General features: G+C 58.2%; 2 protein-coding genes across 9 annotated transcripts; one reads left to right on the forward strand and one right to left on the reverse strand.

The window, feature by feature from the left end:
• Positions 1-367: 367 nt before the first annotated feature.
• SNRPA (small nuclear ribonucleoprotein polypeptide A) lies at positions 368-6581 on the reverse strand. 2 transcript variants are annotated; one of them, XM_054052846.1, is made up of 7 exons: positions 6537-6581; positions 5644-5743; positions 4703-4875; positions 3288-3452; positions 1600-1758; positions 1426-1514; positions 368-660 (listed from the first exon to the last, which is right to left on the reverse strand). In XM_054052846.1, exons 2-7 carry the CDS (start codon positions 5714-5716, stop codon positions 501-503), a joined length of 819 nt encoding a protein of 272 aa, XP_053908821.1. In that variant the 5' UTR covers positions 5717-5743; positions 6537-6581; the 3' UTR covers positions 368-500. The 2 variants fall into 2 exon arrangements, with proteins under 2 accessions (XP_053908821.1, XP_053908822.1); XM_054052847.1 differs by having other exon boundaries at positions 5644-5740; positions 6537-6558.
• Positions 6582-7434: 853 nt separating this feature from the next.
• On the forward strand, positions 7435-19224 carry COQ8B (coenzyme Q8B). 7 transcript variants are annotated; one of them, XM_054052839.1, is made up of 18 exons: positions 7435-7514; positions 8606-8674; positions 8755-8879; positions 10302-10372; positions 11595-11782; positions 12585-12702; positions 12793-12859; positions 13481-13546; positions 13661-13765; positions 14699-14761; positions 14864-15004; positions 15897-15978; positions 16085-16178; positions 16923-17064; positions 17745-17852; positions 17953-18018; positions 18123-18209; positions 18885-19224. In XM_054052839.1, the coding sequence occupies exons 2-18, from the start codon at positions 8665-8667 to the stop codon at positions 19164-19166; spliced, it is 1815 nt and encodes a 604-aa protein (XP_053908814.1). In that variant the 5' UTR covers positions 7435-7514; positions 8606-8664; the 3' UTR covers positions 19167-19224. The 7 variants fall into 7 exon arrangements, with proteins under 7 accessions (XP_053908814.1, XP_053908815.1, XP_053908816.1 ...); XM_054052840.1 differs by having other exon boundaries at positions 11595-11758; XM_054052841.1 differs by having other exon boundaries at positions 11595-11717; positions 14676-14761; positions 18885-19222.

Below are 19224 nucleotides of genomic sequence, written 5' to 3' on the forward strand. Positions count from 1 at the left end.
GAAAAGAGGGACAGGGCAAAAAATGGGGGTGGGGGGCAAAATAGAGGGTAAAAAGGGGAGTGGGGGCAAAAAAAAGGGGTTAAAAGGGGCGGTGAGGGCCAAAAAGGGGGGTAAAATGGGGGGTTGAGGGGTAAAAAAAGGGGTGGGGGCAAAAAAACGGGGGTGAGGGCCAAAAAGGGGGGTAAAATGGGGGGGTTGGGTTAAAAAAGGGGGGTTGGGGCCAAAAGAGGGGGTAAAAAGGGGGTTGAGGGCCAAAAATGGGGGTAAAAAGGGGGGCTTGGGGTATAAAAGGGGGTGGGGGCAAAAAAAGGGGGTGAAAAGGGGGGGTGAGAGCCAAAAAGAAGAGGTAAAACTGCGGTGGGGACCCAAAAAAGGGTCAAAAAAGGGCTTTAAAAGGAGGGGGGGCCGAAGGGTCGGCTGCCTGAGGGCAAACTTACCTTCGAGGGGGAGGTACAGGGGGGTTTTGGGGTTCAGGGGGGATTTTGGGGTGCAGGGGGGGGTCACTTTTTGGCGAAGGAGATCTTCATGGCGTTGCTCTGAGTGATCTTAAAGCCCTGAAGGGCTTCACGCGCCGCTCCCGCCTGCACTTCGCCCTCAAACTCCACGAAAGCGATGTCGTGGCGACCCGGAACCAAGCGAACCTCCTTGAATCCCGGGAATCTGAGGGAAAAAAGGGTGAGGGGAACCCCAAAATCCAACACAGCACCTCAAAAAAACCCCAAAACACCTCACAGGGCCCCAAAACTCCATAAAACCCACAAAGAACTGCTAAAATCCACGCAGAATAATCAAAATCCAGACAGAATTGCCAAAATCCACACAGAACCATCAAAATCCTGGGAATATGAGAGAAAAAGGGGTGAGGGGAACCCCAAAATCCAACACGGCACCCGAAAAAAATCCCCAAAACACCTCACAGAGACCCAAAACGCCACAAAATCCGCACAGAATCGCCAAAATCCACATAGAATAGTCAAAATCCAAACAGAATTGTCAAAATCCACACAGAACCATCAAAATCCTGGGAATCTGAGGGAAAAAGGGGTGGGGGAACCCCAAAATCCAACACGGCACCTCAAAAAAAACCCAGAACACCTCACAGAGCCCCAAAACTCCCCCAAATCCAGAGAGAATAGTCAAAATTCACACAGAATCGTCAAAATCCCAGGAATCTGAGGAAAAAAGGGCTGAGGGGAACCCCAAAACCCACGCAGATCCCCCCAAAACCTCACAGAGCACCCCCAAATCCCTCCAGGGCCCCCCCAAACCCTCAAAATGCCCATGGATGCCCCCAAAACCCTCAGGAATCCCCCCCAAACCCCCCCGGATGCTCTCAAAATCCCTATGAATCCCCCTAAAACCCCCCTGGATGCCCCCCAAATCCTCACAGAGCCCCCCAAAACTCCACCCCCCCCCAATACTCACTGGTTGAAGAGCATGGAGAGCATCAGCTCGTTGGTCTCCTCGGGGAGATTGGTGAGGAAGAGGATGTGGTTGGGAGGATTTTCCGAGAGCTGGTGGGGAGGGGAGGCAAAAAATAAACCCCCACCTCTAAAATCAGCCCCCCCGTACCCCCCAAAAATTTTTTGGGGTACTCACAGGCTGCGAAGCGGGGAGCTGCCCCGGCAGGACGGCGGCGGGAGCGACGGCGCCGGGAGGGGCCATCCCGGGAGGGGGGATCATACCCGGGGGGGGCAGGTAAGGGGGCTGCCCCCCCATATGGTGAAGCAACCGCGGCGCCTGCGCCATCGCCATTCCCTGCGGAAAAAGGGATCCGAAGGGTTGAGGGGGGTCCTATGGGGGTTCTATAGGGGGCTGGGGGGGAGCCTGGGGGGGTTAGGGAAGTGTTTGGGGGGGTTCTATGGGGGTATAGGGGTTCTATGGGGGGTTTGGGGGGGTCTTATGTGGGATAGGGAAGTGTTTGGGGGGGTTCTATGGGGGGTTTGGGGGGTCTTATGTGGGATAGGGAAGTGTTTGGGGGGCTCTATGGGGGGTTTGGGGGGTCTTATGTGGGATAGGGAAGTGTTCGGGGGGTTCTATGGGGGTAGAGGAGTTCTATAGGGGGTTTGGGGGGGGTTATGTGGGTTAGGGAAGTGTTTGGGGGGGTCCTATGGGGGTAGAGGGGTTCTATAGGGGGTTTTGGGGGGTTTATGTGGGATAGGGAAGTGTTTGGGGGGGTTCTATGGGGGTAGAGGGGTTCTATAGGGGTTCGGGGGGGTTTTATGTGGGATAGAGAAGTGTTTGGGGGGGTTCTATGGGGGTAGAGGGGTTCTATAGGGGTTCAGGGGGGTTTATGTGGGATAGAGAAGTGTTTGGGGGGGTTCTATGGGGGTAGAGAGGTTCTATAGGGGGTTTGGGGGGGTTTATGTGGGATAGGGAAGTGTTTGGGGGGGTTCTATGGGGGTAGAAGGGTTCTATAGGGGGTTTATGGGGTCCTGTGTGGGGTGGAGGGGGTCCTGTGTGGGTTAGGGAAGTATTTGGGGGGGTTCTATAGGGGTAGAGGGGTTCTATAGGGGGTTCGGGGGGGGGGGTTTGGGGGGTTTCCTATCAGGATATAGGGGTCCTATAGGGGGTCTGGAGGGCCCTATAGTGATTATATGAGCTCTCTAAGGAATATATGAGCCCCCAAGCAAATATATTACCTCTATAGAGTTCTGTGGGGCCCTCTAGGAAATATATGGGCCCCATAGAGGTCTCTGGGCCTCCCCTAGGGAATATATGGGCCCTATAGAGGTCTTTGGGGCCCTCCTAGGGAATATATGGGCCCTATAGAGTCCTCTGTAGAAGTCCTATAAAGCTCTGTAGAGATCCTATACGGCTCTGTAGAGGCTCTATAAGGTTCTGTAAAGGTCCTATACGGCTCTGTAGAAATCCTATAAGGCTCTATAGATGTCCTATACGGCTCTGTATAGGTCCTATAAGGCTCTATAGAAGTTCTATACGGCTCTGTAGAAATCCTATAAGGCTCTATAAAAATCCTATACAGCTCTATAGAAATCCTATAAGGCTCTATCCTATAAAGCTCTGTAAAGGTCCTATACCACTCTATAGAAGTCCTATAAGGTTCTGTAGGGGTCCTATAATACTCTGTAGGAGTCCTATAAGGCTCTATAGAAGTCCTATACGGCTCTGTAGAGATCCTATAATGCTCTGTAGAGGTCCTACATGGCTCTGTAGAGATCCTGTAATGCTCTGTAGAGGTCCTATACGGCTCCGTAGGTGCCATATAGGGATCCTATAGGAGCTCTATGGATTCCATACTCCCCCCGGAAGCCCAAACGACTCACGGCTACGGCGCCCTGGGCGGGCGCGGCGGTGCCGGCGGCGCTTTTCTTGGTGGCCGGAGCGTCCTGCCCTTTGGGTTTACGTTTCTCCCGTTTACGGTCGCGTTCCACGAAGGTTCCTTTCATCTTAGCAATGATGTCCGAGTCCGTCTTGGCGTACTGGATACGCTGCCGGAGGAGACGGAGGGGTTTGGGGGGGCCCTAGAGGCATTTGGGGGGCTCCAGGGGGGGATTTCGGGGTCTCCGTGGGGATTTGGGGGTCAGAGTTGGGATTTTCAGGGGCTCTATAGGCATTTCAGGGCCTCCATGGGAGTTTTGGGGAGGCTCTATAGGCATTTTGGGGCTCCACGGGAGTTTTGGGGAGGCTCTGTAGGCATTTTGGGGGCTCCAGGTGGGATTTGGGGGTCATAGTTGGGATTTTGAGGGGCTCTATAGGCTTTTCAGGGCCTCTAAGGGAGTTTTGGGGGTCATTATATGCATTTTGGGGGCTCCGGGGGGGGGAATTTTGGGGTCTCCATGGGGATTTGGGGGTCATAGTTGAGATTTTTAGGGGCTCTATAGGTATTTTTGGGGCTCCAGGAAGGGGTTTGAGGGGTTCTATAGGCATTTTAGGGCCTCCAGAAGGAGATTTGGGGAGTGCAGATGGGATTTTGAGGGCTCTATTGAGGGTTTGGGGGGGCCCTAGAGGCATTTGGGGGGCTCCAGGTGGGACTTTGGGGTCTCCGTGGGGATTTGGGGGTCATAGTTGGGATTTTGAGGGGATCTATAGGCATTTCAGGGCCTCCATTGGGGTTTTGGGGGGCTCTATAGGCATTTTGGGGCCTCCATGGGAGTTTTGGGGGGCTCTATAGGCATTTCGGGGCCTCCATTTGGGTTTTGGGGGGGCTCTATAGGCATTTTGGGGCCTCCATCGGAGTTTTGAGGGGGCGTAAACGAGATTTTGGGGTGGCTGGGTGGATTTTGGGTGCTCTGGATAGATTTCAGGGTGCTCTGGATGGATTTCGGGGTGTCTGGGTGGATTTTGGGACTCCCTGGGTGGATTTTGGGGTGTCCCGCGTTCATTTTTGGGGTCTTTTAGGTGGATCTATGCGAGTTTTGAAAACCTTTTTAGGATTTACAGAAGTTCTACCAAACTTTTAAAAAGATCTCTCAAACTTTTGAAGGTCCCACCAAGATTTGGGGTGTCTGGGGTGGATTTTGTGGTTCCGCGGGTGGATTTTGGGGTGTCCGGGTGGATTTTGGGGGTCCTCCAAGAACGTTTTAGGTGGATCTATGTGAGTTTTGAAGACCTTTTTAGGATTAACGGAAACTCTATCAAACTTTCGAGAGGATCTATGAAACTTTTGGAGGTCCCACCAAGACTTGGGGGGTCTGGGGTTGGATTTTGGGGTTCCGCGGTTGGATTTTGGGGTGCTGACCATGGGTTTGTCGTAGAAGGGGAAGCCCTGCATGGACCGTAGAGCGTTGGAGGCGCTGCTCAACTCTTTAAAGATGACGAAGGCTTGACCGCGCATCCGGAGGCTCCGCGACACCAAAATGTCCAAAATTTGACCAAACTGCGAGAAAATGGCGTATAACGACTTCTTCAACTCTAAAAGACGGGAGAAGAGGGTCAAAGGGGGGGTTCCCCCCAAAAAAACACCAGGAACCCCCAAAATACCCCCAGATCGCCCCAAAACAACCTCTTGGTTCCTCTTGGATCTTCTCAAGGTCCTCCAAAACCCCCTGAGATACCCCCAAAAAACCTCTCGATCCCTCTCGGATCCCCTCAAGGCCCTCCAAAAGCCCCTGAGACCCCCCCAAAAACAACCCCTCAGTCCCTCTTGGACCCCCCCAAAGTCCCTGTAAATCCCCAAAACCCCCTGAGACCCCCCAAAACAACCCCTTGGTCCCTCTTGGACCCCCCCAAAGTCCTCCTAAACCCCCAAAACCCCCTGAGACTCCCCAAAACAACCCCTCGGTCCCTCTTGGACCCCCCAAAGGACCTCCTAAACCCCCAAAACCCCCTGAGACCTCCCAAAACAACCCCTTGGTCCCTCTTGGACCCCCCAAAGGTCCTCCTAAACCCCCAGACCTCCCCCAAACCCCCCCAAAACAACCCCTCGGTCCCTCTTGGACCCCCCAAAGGTCCTCCTAAACCCCCAGACCTCCCCCAAACCCCCCCAAAACAACCCCTCGGTCCCTCTTGGACCTCCTCAAGGTCCTCCAAAACCCCCTGAGACTCCCCAAAACAACCCCTCGGTCCCCCTTTGGGCCCCCCCAAGGGTCCTCCTAAACACCCCCAACAACCCCTTGGATCCCCCCAAGGTCCCCCTAAACCCCCAGACCCACCCCCAAACGAGCCCCCCAACTTCCTCACCGTCCTTCTTGATCTTCTCGTTGAGGTTGTTGATGTAGATGGTGTGGTTGGGGCGCGCCTCTTGCACCGCCATGTTTTTTGGGGGGTCGGGGGGTGTTTTCTGGGGGGGAAGAGAGGGAATTGGGGGGGCTGAAGGGGGAGAAGACACACTCCAAACCCCCCCCTAACCTCCCCCATCCCCTTCAGGACTCCCCCTCAAACCCCTCTGACACCCTTAATGCCCCCCCAGACACCCCCCCACCCCAAATCTCTCCGAGTGAATCTAGACCCCCCCCCAAAACCCTCTAGGACCCCCTCAGACCCCCCCTCAAATCCCTTTAGGACCCCCTCAAACCCCTTTAGGACCCCCCAACCTCTTTAGAACCCCCTCAGACCCCTTAAACCCCTTTAGGACCCACTCAGACTCCCCCAAACCCCTTTAGTACCCCCTCACACCCCCTAAAACACCTTTAGGACCCCCTCAAACACCCCAAACCCCTTTAGGACCCCCTCACACTTCCCTAAATCCCTTTAGGACCCTCTCAGACCCCCAAACCCCCTCTAGACCCCCCCCAACTTCCCTAGGACTCCCTCAACCCCCCCAAACCCTTCCAACACCCATTCACACCCCCCAAACCCCTTTAGGACCCCCTTCAAACCTCTTAGAACCACCTCAGACCCCCCCAAACCTCTTTAGGACCCCCTCAGACCCCTTAAACCCCTTTAGGACGCCCTGAGACTCCCCCAAACCCCTCTAGAAGTCCCTCAGACCCCTCTAGAAGCCCCTCATACCCCCCTAAACCCCTCTAGAACCCCCTGAACCCCCCCCAAACCCCTTTAGGAAGCCCCAAACCCCTCTAACAACCCCTCAGGCTCCCCCAAACCTCTCTAGGACCCCCCCAACCCCTCCTCACCTCCCGCCTCTCCCTCAGCCGCGTGCGCTCCCAACCAGAGCGCGGGCCGAGCCTCTAAGCCCCGCCCACCGCGGCCTCGGCTAATCAGAGCGCGGGGGAGAGCCCTTAAGCTCCGCCCACCGCGTCCTCGGCCAATCATAGTGCAGACTAGCCAAGGTGACAGCCAGTCCCGCCAATCAGAGTGCAGACTGCACCCAGAGCCACGCCCCCTAGGCTCAGCCCCCTCGAAGCCCCACCCACTCCCGCGTCGTCCAATCAGAACGCGCCTCCCTTTTGATTGACAGATGCGTTACCCAATCACAGCGCCGATTGTGGGTTCATACTGGGACCAGGACCCCCTCCCAGTTCATACTGGGACTAGGACCCCCTCCCAGTTCATACTGGGACCAGGACACTCTCCCCAGCCCATACTGGGACCGAGACCTCTCCCACTTCCCCACTGCTTTCCCCCCCTTTCCTCTCCCCCATTAGGCTCCGCCCACTTCTCTCCCCGCCAGTCACAGCGCGCCTTTCCCTCACCGACACCACGTGACCCAACAACAGCGCACGCCCCCTCACAGCCCCATTTACGTCACACTTAAGCCACGCCCACATCTTCACCCTCCAATCAGCGCGCGCGCCTCACTCTGACTGACAACCGAATCACCCAATCAGAGCGAGGTTATAATTTAATCCGCGCCCACTCTACGCAAAAACCAATCAGCGCGCGTCTCACTCTGACTGACAACAGCATTATCCAATCAGAGCGCGGGCGATATTTAGGCCACGCCCACTCCGGCCGCTCTGGCCCCGCCTCCCCCACCCCACGCGCGCTCCTGTCATGGCTCACCGCGCGCCGCCCCCTCCGCCCCCCCCGCCGGGACCCCCTCCGCCCCCCCCAAAAGCGACCCCGAGTCTGAGAGAGGCTCTGGAGAGGGCGGGAAAGGAGATGGGGGAGGAGGGGGAGATCGAGAACCTTCTGAGGAGGAGGAGGGACAGGTATGGACTGGGACCAGTATGGACTGGGACTGGGACCAGTATGGACTGAGGGGGGGACTGGGACCAGTATGGACTGAGGGGGGAACTGGGACCAGTATGGACTGAGGGGGGAACTGGGACCAGTATGGACTGAGGGGGGGACTGGGACCAGTATGGACTGAGGGGGACTGGGACCAGTATGGACTGAGGGGGGAACTGGGACCAGTATGGACTAGGATTTGGTTTCCTTCTCCCAGTCTATACTGGGATGGCTTTTCCTCCTCCCAGTCTGAACTGGGATTGGGTTTTCTGCTTCTGGTTTATACTGGGGTTGGGTTTCCTCCTCCCAGTCTATACTGGGATGGGGTTTCCTGCTCCCAGTATAAACCGGGAATGGATTTTCTGCTCCTGGTTCATACTGGGATTGGGTTTCCTGCTCCCAATCTATACTGGGATTGGCTTTTTATGCTCCCAGTCTATACTGGGGTGGGATTTCCTCCTTCCAGTCTATACTGGGGTGGGATTTCCTCCTCCCAGTCTATACTGGGGTGGGATTTCCTCCTCCCAGTCTATACTGGGGTGGGATTTCCTCCTCCCAGTCTATACTGGGGTGGGATTTCCTCCTCCCAGTCTATACTGGGGTGGGATTTCCTCCTCCCAGTCTATACTGGGGTGGGATTTCCTCCTCCCAGTCTATACTGGGGTGAGATTTCCTCCTCCCAGTCTATACTGGGGTGAGATTTCCTCCTCCCAGTCTATACTGGGGTGGGATTTCCCCCTCCCAGTCTATACTGGGGTGGGATTTCCCCCTCCCAGTCTATACTGGGGTGGGATTTCCCCCTCCCAGTCTATACTGGGGTGGGATTTCCTCCTCCCAGTCTATACTGGGGTGGGTTTTTCTTCTCCCAGTCTATACTGGGATGGGGTTTTCTCCTCCCAGTGTGAACTGGGATTGGGTTTCCTGCTCCCAATCTATACTGGGATTGGGTTTCCTGCTCACAATCTATACTGGGATTGGGTTTGCTGCTCCCAATCTATACTGGGATGGCTTTTCCTCCTCCCAGTCCATACTGGGGGGGTCACTGGGCTGCTCCCCCCATTCCCCCCCCCAGCCTCACGCCGCCCCTCCAGTGGCTCCTTTTCCACCGTCCCGTCCCGTCCCTCATCCAGGATGGACCGCAGTGAGTATTTTGGGGGGGTCCCATTTTGGGGGGCCCTTCCTGTCCCCCTCCTCCTCCTGACCTGTCCCCCCCCCCCCCAGGTGTGGGCTGGTGGCCCTGTGGCTTGCGGGGTGGCTCTTGGCCCCCTCCCACGGCGTCGATCTGCCGCGGATCCTCGGAACCGCGCGGGAACGCGGCTACAGCGCCCGCGGGGAGATGTTCTCAGGTTTTTTTTGGGGGGGGTCCTAGAGAGGTTTGGGGGGTTCATAGTGGGGTTTGAGGGGGTTTGGGGTGATCATAATGAGGTTTGAGGGGTCCTAGATGGGTTTGGGGGGGTCCTAGAGGGGTTTGGGGGGGTCATAATGGTGTTTCGGAGGGTCCAAGTGAGGTTTGAGGGGGATTGTCGGGGTCTTAGAGGGGTTTGAGGGGGTCCAAGTGAGGTTTGGGGTGATCATAATGAGGTTTGGGGGGGTCCTAGAGGGGTTTGGGGGATTCCAAGTGAGGTTTGGGGGATCTTAGAGGGGTTTGGGGGGATCTAGAAGGGCTTGGGGGGGTTCTGGAGGGATTTTGGAGGAGCTTGAGGGGGTCTTAGAGGGGTTTGGGGGGGTCCAAGTGAGATTTAAGGGGGTTTGGCATGATCATAATGAGGTTTGGGGGGGTCCAAGTGAGGTTTGAAGGGGATTGGGGGGGTCTTAGAGAGGTTTGGGGGGGTCTTGGAGGACTTGGGGGGGTCTTAGAGGGGCTTGGGGGGGTCTTAGAGGGGCTTGGGGGGGTTGAGGGGCTCTTAGTGGGGTTTGGGGGGTGTTAGAGGGTTTTTGGGGGTAGTAGTGGGGTTTGGGGGGGTCGTAATGGGGTTTGGAGGAGTCTTAGGGGGGTTTGGGGAGTCTTGGAGGAGTTTGGGGGGTTCCAAGTGAGGTTTGGGGGATCTTAGAGGGGTTTGGGGGGATCTAGAAGGGCTTGGGGGGTTCTAGAGGGGTTTTGGAGGAGCTTGAGGGGGTCTTAGAGGGGTTTGGGGGTGTTCTAGAGGGGTTTGGGGGTGTCCTAAAGGGGTTTGGAGGTGGCTGAAGGGTCCTAAAGGGGTTTTGGGGATTGGGGGGTGGGGTGGGTCCTAGTGGGGGGGTTGGGGGGGTCCTGAAGGGTTTTGAGGGGTTCTAGAGGGGTTTGGGGGTTCCTAAAGGGATTTTGGGGGGTTCCTAAAGGGATTTGGGGGGGATCATAGAAGGATTTTGGGGGTCCCTCAAGAGGTTTTAAGGGTGACTTGGATTGTCCTACAGGAGTTTTGGATTTTGAGGGGAATCTTAGAGTGCTTTGGGGGTTCTCAGTAGGCTCTCACCCCAAAATCCCCCCCTGAGCACCCCAAAATCCTCCCCTAGCACCCCAAAATCCCCCCTCAGTCACCCCCAAATCCTTCCACCCCCCCCCCCAGTGGCTGATATGGCCCTTTTGGCCGAAGAGCTCTTCCCGTGTCGCGCCGAGTTGATTTCGGGGGGCTTAGACGGCCCCAACCGCCCCCTCGTCCTTCGACACCTCATTTTGGGGCTCCCCCTCCTCGTTCCGTATCCTTTAACTTCATATTTTTTGGGGGGGACGGACGGACACCCCCAAATTTCTTTCATTTTACCCCCACCCTTAACCCCTTCCTTTCCAGCTACGACGAAGACAACAACCACGAACCGTGTTGTCGACGCGGCCACAAAGCGCATTGGGCTGTGCTGACGGGTAATTTTGGGGTGGGGGCACCCCAAAAACATCCTTAGAGGTATAACGGGGAGCGCTTTCAATTTGGGGGGGCCCTTCATTTGATGCCGTACCCCCTTTTTCTTTCATTTGAGGTGTTTTATTAGGTTTACGGACATTGAGCCCTTCGTGTCGCCGAGACCCCGAAATCCCCAACCTTTTCCACCCGCCGGATTTTGGGGGGTTTAAGGAAGGTTTTTGGGGTGATTTTTTACAAGGGGGGGGTCCCCAAGAAGTTTTAGTAGTGGGGAGACAGGGGAAGAGCCCCCGCTGTCAGTTGTGGGCTTTTGGGGGGCTGGCGGAGAGCAACGCGCAACTCGGGGAGCTCAGCCCTCGCCGCCTCGACGACGGCCACGTCTACGTCCTGCCCCGCGGCGGGGTGGGGGCCGGGCTGGGGGGGAAGGCCCTGCTGCTGCACCCCAAAAATGGGGGGTCCCCCGACCCCTCCCAGTAAAAAGGGGGGGGGGGAACCCCACCCCCTCTGCCATCCTTTGGGGGGCAGGAGGGGGGGTTTGGGGGGTCCCTATGGGGCAAAGGGGGCAGCGAAGGGGGGTCCTTGGGGGTTTTGGGGGGGTCCTTGTGGCTTTTAGGGGGGTCCTTCTGGGTTTTGGGGGGGTCTTAGGGGGCAGGAGGAGGGATTTGGGGGGTCCTTATGGGGCAAATGGGGCAGCAAAGGGGGTCCTTGGGGGGTTTTGGGGGGTCTTAGGGGGCGGGAGGAGGGATTTAGGGGGTCCCTGTGGGGCAAATGGGGCAGTGAAGGGGGTCCTTGTGGGTTTTGGGGGGTCCTTGAGGGGTTTGGGGGGTCTTTGGGTGTCAGAGGGGTCAGATAGGGGTTTTTGGGGGATCCTCGTGGGTTTTGGGGTGTCTTTGGGTGTCAGAGGGGTCAGATAGGGGTTTTGGGAGGGTCCTTGTGGGTTTTGGGGGGTCCCCTGGATGATTTTTGGGTCCCCTTTCTCATTTTTGGGGTCTCCTGTGTCATTTTTGGGTCCCCTTTGTAATTTTTAGGTTCTTCTGTGCCATTTTTGGGGTCCTCTGTGCCATTTTAGGGCTCTCCTCTGTCACTTTTGGGGTCCGCTCTGTCATTTTTGGGGTCCCCTTGTATTTTGGGGGCTCCCCCCGTGTGTCCTGTGCAGTTTTGGGGGGTCCCTCCAGTTTTGGGGGGTCCTGTGGGGGGTGTGTTGGTTATTCCCCCCCTCACCCCCAGCTTTGGGGATGGGGCAATGGTGGCGGCTTCGCTCTGCGCATGCGCCGCGCCTGGAGGTGGGCGTGGCTTAGAGTGCGGGAACGCGTTGCTTGGAAACCAAAAGAGCGCGCTTGGAAACCGGAAGTACGCCCCCCTTGCAAACCGGAAGCGCTTGAAAACCGGAAGTGAGGCGAGGAGCCGAGCTGCGGGTATTGGGGGGGGGCTCGGAGAGGGGATTTGGGGGTCTTGAGGGATTCTGGGATGGGATTTGGGGGACTTGAGTGGTTGGGGATGGGATTTGGGGGTCCCAACGGGGCTGTAGGGTGGGATTTGAGGGTCTCGGGTGGATTTGGAGGGGTCTCGGGGCAATGGGGATGGGATTTGGGGGTCCCAAGGGGACTCTAGGATGGGATTTGAGAGTCTCAGGGGGATTTGGGGGGGGGTCTCAGGGGACTGGGGATGCGATTTGGGGTTCCCAAGGGGCTCTAGGGTGGGATTTGAGGGTCTCAGGGGTCTTGGAAGGGGATTTAAGGGGAGATTTGGGGGTCTCAAAGGACTCTAAGATGGAATTTGGGGGTCACAGGGGACTCTAGGCTGGGATTTAGGGGTCTCAGGGGTCTGGGAATAGGATTTGAGGGGGGATTTGGGGGTCTCGGGGGACTGGGAAGGGGACTTGAGAGAGGATTTGCGGGTCACAGAGGAATCTAGGGTGGGATTTGGGGGTCCCAGGGGTCTGGGAATGGGATTTGAGGAGAGATTTGGGGGTCACGAAGGACTCTAGGGTGGGATTTGGAGGTCTCAGGGGTCTGGGAATAAGATTTGAGGAGAAATTTGGGGGTCTCGGGTGACTCTCGGGTGGGATTTGGGGTTCCTAGGGGACTGGGAATGGGACTTGAGGGGGGATTTGGAGGTCTCAGAGGAATCTAGGGTGGGATTTGGGGGTCCCGGGTGTCTGGGAATGGGTTTTGAGGGGGGTTTTGGGGGTCTCAGGGTGCCCTTTGCCTCCCGCAGCCCCATGGCGACGCGGATCCGGTCCTTCCGCAGCGCCGCGGCCCTTCGGGGCCTCTCGGCCGAGGAAATCAAACGAGCGAGAGAGTCGCGGGGCCGCTCTGAGCCCCCCCGGCAGCGGGTAAGTGTGGGGAGGGGGTGTACGGGGAACCGGGAGACCCCCCCCCTTCCCCCGGGACCCCTAAATCAGGATTTGAACCCCCTTCTGCAGCTCAGTGAACGCGCTCGGGAGCGCAGAGTGCCTGTGTCCCGCCTGGGGCGGCTGGCGAGCTTCGGAGGTACCCCCTGGAGGGAGATTTGAGGGACAAGGAGGGGGATTTGGGGGTCCTAGAGGGGTTGGGAGGGGATTTGATTGGGGATTTGGGGGTCACAGTGGGGCTGGGGGGGATTTGGGGGTCCTGGAAGGGTTGGGAGGGGATTTGAGGGGGGATTTGGGTGTATTAGAGGGGTTGGGAGGGGATTTGATTGGGGATTTGGGAGTCACAGTGGGGCTGGAGGGGGATTTGGGGGCTCTGGAAGGGTTGGGAGGGGATTTGAGGGGGGATTTGGGGGTCGAGGAGGGGTTGGGAGGGGGGTTGAGTGAGGATTTGGGGGTCCCAATGGGGCTGGAGGGGGATTTGGGGGTCCTGGAAAGGTTGGGAGGGGATTTGACGGGGGATTTGGGGGTCGAGGAGGGGTTGGAGAGGATTTGAGGGGGGATTTGGGGGTCCCAGTGGGGCTGGAATGGGATTTGTGGGTCTTACAGGAGTTGGGAGGGGATTTGAGGGGCAGATTTGGGGGTCCCAGTGGGGCTGGAGGGGGATTTGGGGGTCTTAGAGGGGTTGGGAGGGGATTTGGTGTCCCGGCTGGATTTTGGGGTCCCATTTTTGGGGGGGGTCCCCTCTTCCTGTGTCCCCCAGGCCTCGCCGTGGGTCTCGGGGCGGGAGCGGTGGTGCGAGCGGCTCAGGCTCGGCTCAGCGGTGAGGGTAAGTATTTAGGGGGGGTGTTGAGGGGGCATTTTGGGGGTCCTGCCCCCCGTTTTAGGGGTTCACCTGCTTTCTCTGACCCCCCCCTTTTTGTTTTTCCTCCCCCCTCAATAGCTCCGAGCCCCCTCCTCTCAGAAGCCAACGCGGAGCGGTTGGTGGCCACGCTGTGCCGGGTGCGGGGGGCCGCCCTCAAACTGGGGCAGATGCTCAGCATCCAAGGTGGGGGGCACCCCCAAAAACAGGGGGACACCCCACCCCCCCCAGGGGCAGGGGAGGCAGATTTAGGGGTCCCAGTGAGGTTGAGAGGGGGAAGTTGGGCGTCGTAGAGGAGTTAGAAGGGAATTTGAGGGGGGATTTGGGGGTTCGAGTGGGACTGGAGGGGGGTTTGGGGGGTCCTAGGGGGCTGGGAGGGGATTTGAGAGGGGATTTGGGGGTCCCAGATGGGCTGGAGGAGGATTTGGGGGAGATTTGGGGGTCCCAGATGGGCTGGAGGGGGATTTGGGGGAGATTTGGTGGTTCAGTTGAGGCTGGTGGGGGATTTGGGGGGCCTAGGAGTGTTGGGAGGGGATTTGAGGGAGGATTTAGAATTCCAGGCTGGGATTTTGGGGTTCCAGGATGTGATTTAGGGTTCCAGGATGGGATTTTGGGGTTCCAGGATGTGATTTAGGGTTTCAAGATGGGATTTTAGGGTTCCACGATGGGATTTGGGGGTTCCAGGGTGTGATTTAGGGTTCCAGGGTGGGATTTTGGGGGTTCCAGCGTGAGATTTTGGGGTTCTAGGGTGGGTTTTTGGTGATGCTGGGTGGGATTTGGGGTTCCAGGGTGGGATTTGGGGTTCCAGGATGGGAGTTTGGATTCGAGGATGGGTTTTTGGTGATGCCGGGTGGGATTTTGGGGTTCCAGGGTGAGGGATTTTGGGGGTTCAGGGTGTGACTTAGGGTTCCAGGGTGGATTTTGGGATTCCAGCATGAGATTTTGGGGTTCCAGGGTGTTTTGGGGAGGTTCAGGGTGAGATTTTGGGATTCCAGGGTGAGATTTTGGGGGTCCAGCATGGGATTTTGGGGTTCCAGGGTGTTCTATGGGGGGGTTCAGCCTGGGATTTTGGGGTGCCATCTCCCCCCCCCCCCAGATTCCAGCTTGCTGAATCCGCAGTTACAAGGAATCCTGGAGCGCGTCCGACACGGAGCCGACTTCATGCCGCGCTGGCAGAGCACCGTGAGTTCCAAAGTTTTGGGGGGGGTCCCCCTCCTTGTTTTTTTCAGGGGGGCCCAAGAGGGGGATTTTTGGGGGTTCACTGAGCACCCCCCGATCCCGCAGCGCGTCCTGGATGAGGAATTGGGCTCTTCCTGGCGGGATAAACTGACCGAGTTCGAGGAGATCCCGTTCGCCGCCGCCTCCATCGGACAGGTCCATCGCGGAGTCCTTCGCGACGGCACCGCTGTGGCCGTCAAGATCCAGGTTGGGGGGTTTTGGGGGGCAGGAGGAGGAATTGGGGGGACTGGGGGGGGCTCTGGGGTGGGATTTGGGGGTCCTGGAGGGGTTGGGAGGGGGATTTGGGGGGTCTTAGAGGGTTGGGAGGGGATTTGGGGGGGATTTGGGGGTCCCAGTGGGGCTGGAATGGGATTTGGGGGTCCTAGAAGGGTTGGGAGGGGATTTGAGGGGGGATTTGGGGGTTCTAGAGGGGTTGGGAGGGGATTGGGGGCGGATTTGGGGGATCGGGAGGGGACTTGAGGGGAATGTGGGGGTCCTAAAGGGATTGGGAGGGGATTTCGGGCAGATCTGGGGGACCTGGAGGGGTTGGGAAGGGATTTGGGGGTACCAGTGAGGCTGGAGGGGGGTTGAGGGAGGATTTGGGGGTTCTAGAAGGGTTGGGAGAGGGATTTGGGGGGGATTTGGGGGTTCTAGAGGAGTTTTGAGGTGGGATTTGGGGGGCCTGGAGGGATTGGGAGGGGGATTTGGAGGAGATTTGGGGGTCCCAGTGGAGTTAGAAGGGGATTTGGGGGTCTTGAGGGACTCTGGGATGGGATTTGGGGGTTCTGGGATGGGATTTGGAGGTCTCAATGGGCTCTGATGGGATTTGGGGGTGTTGAGGGACTCTGGGGTCAGATTTGGGGGTTCTGGGATGGAATTTGGGGGTTCTGGGGTGGGATTTGGGAGATTTGGGGGTTCTGGGGTGGGATTTGGGGGTCTTGCGGGCCTCTGGATGAGGTTTGGGGGCTCTGGGATGGTATTTGGGGGTCTCGAGGGACTCTGGGATGAGATTTGGGCATTCGAGGTGAGGATTTGGGGGTTCCCAAAGCATCTCAGGTGGGATTTTGGGGTACCCCTCATTCTCCCTTTTCCCCCCCAGTACCCCGGAATCGCCCAAAGCATCCGCAGCGACGTCTCCAACGTCCTGACTCTGCTCAAACTGAGCTCAGCGCTGCCCGAGGGTGAGCTGCCCCCCAAAAACCAAGAAGGGGGGACACCCCAAAACCCTCCTTGGGGGTGAGGGGGGGTCCCCAAAATTCCCTGAACCCCCCTTTTTTTTCATCCCAGGGCTGTTTGCCGAGCAGGCGCTGGAGGTGCTGCAAACGGAACTGGAGTGGGAATGCGACTACCGGCGCGAGGCTGAGTGCACCAGAGCCTTCCGGTGAGGATTTGGGGGTACGGGGGGGGGGGTTGGGGGTCCCAGAGGGGCTGGGAGGGGGATTTGGGGGTCCTGGGGGGGTATTCAGGGGTCCCAAGGGGGGATTTGGGGGTCCCAGAGAGGCTGGGAGGGGGATTTGGGGGTCCTCGGGGAGGATTTGGGGGTCCCAGAGGGGCTAGGGTGGGATTTGCGGGTCCTGAGGGGGAATTTGGGGGTCCCAGAGGAGCTGAGGGGGGGATTTGGGGTACCTAGTGGGGTATTTAGGGGTCCCAAGGGGGGATTTGGGGGTCTCAAGGGGGGATTTGGGGGCATTTGGGGGTCCTAGGGGAGGATTTGGGGGTTCCAAGGTGGAATTTGCAGGTGCCAGAGGGGCTAGGGTGGGATTTGGGGGTCCTGAGGGGGAATTTGGGGGTACCAGAGGAGCTGAGGGGGAATTTGGGGGTCCTCGTGGGGGATTTGGGGGTTCTGGGGGGACATTTGGGGATTCCAGAGGAGGTTGGGGGGGTCCCTGGGTGGTTTTTGGGGTGCTGAGGGGCTCCCTGGGTGGATTTTGGGGTGCTGGGGGGGGTCCCTGGGTGAGTTTTGGGGTGCTGGGGGGTTCTGGGTGGGTTTTGGGGTGCTGGGAGGGTCCCTGGGTGGGTTTTGGGGTTCTGGGTGAGTTTTGGGGTGCTGGGGGTGTGTGTGGTGAGGTTTTCAGGGGTGCTGAGTCCCCCCTCCTCTTTCCCCTCCCCCCCCCCCCCCCCCCAGGCAGCTTCTTGGGGGGGACCCATTTTTTGGGGTACCCCGAGTGGTCCCCGAGCTCTCGTCCAGCCGCGTTCTCGCCACCGAGTTGGGGAGTGGGGTCCCCCTTGACCGGTGTCGCCCCCTCCCCCAACACCTCCGGGACCAGGTCAGAGCCCCCCCAAAATGAGGCGGGAGGGGACCCCAAAACTCATAATCCGCCCCCAGAGGGACCCAAAAACTCATAACCCCCCCAGAGGGACCCCCAAAATCCCCCCAAAAACCCCTCCTAGACCCCCCCCAGACTCTCATAATCCACCCGAACCCCTCTTAGACCCCCCCAGACCCCCCAAATCCCCCCCAAATCTCTTATAGTCCCCCATAACCCCCCCAAAACCCCTCTTAGACCCCCCCAGACCCCCAAAATCCCCCCCAAATCTCTTATAGTCCCCCATAATCCCCCCAAACCCCTCTTAGACCCCCCCGGACCCCCATAATCCCCCCAAACCCAATTTTAGACCCCCCCTAGACCCCCAAAATCCCCCCCAAATCTCTTACAGACCCCCATAATCCCCCCCAAGACCCCTCTTAGACCCCCCCAGACTCCCAAAATCCCCCCAAATCTCTTACAGTCCCCCATAATCCCCCCCAAAACCCCTCTTAGACCACCCCGGACCCCTATAATCCCCCCAAACCCTTATTAGACCCCCATAATCCCCCCCAAACCCCCATAATCCCTCCCCCAGACCCCCATAATCCCCCTCCCAGATCCCCCTACCCCCCCATCCCTCCCCCAAACCCCCCAATAACCCCCCCTTCACCCCCTTTTTTCTCCCCCCCCCCCCCCAGCTTTGCACCCACCTCCTCCGCCTGTGCCTCCGTGAGCTCTTCGAATTCCGCTTCATGCAAACCGACCCCAATTGGACCAATTTCCTCTACGACTCCCGAAGCCACCGCGTAAGAACCCCTCCCCTGAACCCCAAAATCCACCCTTACCCCCCCTCCCCTAAAGAAATACCCCCCTGAACACCCCCCTTTTTCCTTTCTTTCTTTCCAGGTGATGCTCTTGGATTTCGGAGCGAGTCGTTCCTTTGATAAAGAATTTACGGATCATTATATAGAGGTAAAAAGAAACTAGGGGGGGGCAAAAAAAAAAGGGGGGGACGCACCTCATTTTTGTGTGGGTCCCCCCAAATTCTGGTTTTGCCCCCCCCCCCAAAAATAAAGATGATCCGAGCTGCGGCCGAGAGGGATCGGGATAAAGTGGTGCAGAAATGCCGGGATCTCAAGTTCCTGACGGGCTACGAGAGTGAGGTGGGGGGTTTTGGGGGGTCGTGGGGGAGATTTGGGGGTGCAAAGAGGTCGGGGGGGGGCCCTGGGGGGTCTCAAGGGGTTGGGGGGAGTGTATTGGGGTGCCGATATGGGGGTTTGGGGGGTCTCAGAGTGAAGTTTAGGGGGCCTGGGGGGGCTCTGGGGGTCTTGGGGGTGAAGTTTGGGGGGTCTGGGGGGGCTCTGAGTAAAAATGGGGGGGTCCAAGTGGTTTGGGGTGAAGTTTGGGGGGGTCTGTGGGGGCTCCGGGGGTCTCAGAGTGAAGTTTGGGGGGGCTCAGGGGGGGCTCTGGGGGTCTCACGGTGAAGTTTTGGGGGGTCCAAGGGGGCTTTTGGGGTGTTTCCTATTGCTTTTAGGGGTGTCTCATGGATTTTGGGGGGGGGGGTCTCAGCTTTTGGGGAGTCTCCTATTGCTTTTGGGGGGGGTCTTAGCTTTTGGGGTGTCTCCTGTTGCTTTTTGGGAGGGGGTCTCAGCTTTTGGGGGTGTCTCATAGCTTTTTTGGGGGGTCTCAGCTTTTGGGGTGTCTCTTGTTGCTTTTGGGGGGGTCTCAGCTTTTGGGGTGTCTCCTACCTTTTTGGGGGTGCCTCCTATTGCTTTATTTTTGGGGGGGCAGGGGGGGATCCCCCCATTTTTCCTCTCTATCCCCCCCTTTTCCTTTAGGAGCAGGAGACGGCTCACGCGGAGGCAGTTTTGGTTCTGGCGGAGGCGTTTTCGGGGGTTCAACCCTTCGATTTTGGGGGTTCGGGGCGACGGGTGAGGGAATTACTTCCCCCCCTTTTCCGCCACCGCCTCGCGCCCCCCCCGCCCCCCACTTACTCTCTACACCGTAAATTGGGGGGAACACTTTTGGGGTGCGCCCGTCTCGGGGGGCGCGTCCACTGCCGACAGCTCTTCGAGGAGCGCTATGAGCTCTATTGGGGGATAGACCCCCCCAAAAAATAGGGGGACCCCCCCCAAAATGGGGGAGACACCCCCTCCCTCTGCCCTGGAATTGGGGGTC

The sequence above is a fragment of the Cuculus canorus genome, chromosome 37 (assembly GCF_017976375.1).
Source record: "Cuculus canorus isolate bCucCan1 chromosome 37, bCucCan1.pri, whole genome shotgun sequence".
Taxonomy (NCBI): domain Eukaryota; kingdom Metazoa; phylum Chordata; class Aves; order Cuculiformes; family Cuculidae; genus Cuculus; species Cuculus canorus.

Coding starts and splice junctions, on each gene's coding strand:
- COQ8B (XM_054052839.1), top strand. Junction 8,880..10,301: donor CCGCGGGGAGATGTTCTCAG/GTTTTTTTTGGG, acceptor CTTCCTTTCCAG/CTACGACGAAGACAACAACC. Junction 12,860..13,480: donor GCGGCTGGCGAGCTTCGGAG/GTACCCCCTGGA, acceptor TGTGTCCCCCAG/GCCTCGCCGTGGGTCTCGGG.
- SNRPA (XM_054052846.1), bottom strand. CDS start 5,716: ATGGCGGTGCAAGAGGCGCGCCCCAACCACACCATCTACATCAACAAC. Junction 4,876..5,643: donor CGAGAAGATCAAGAAGGACG/GTGAGGAAGTTG, acceptor CCCGTCTTTTAG/AGTTGAAGAAGTCGTTATAC. Junction 1,515..1,599: donor AGCTCCCCGCTTCGCAGCCT/GTGAGTACCCCA, acceptor CCTCCCCACCAG/CTCTCGGAAAATCCTCCCAA.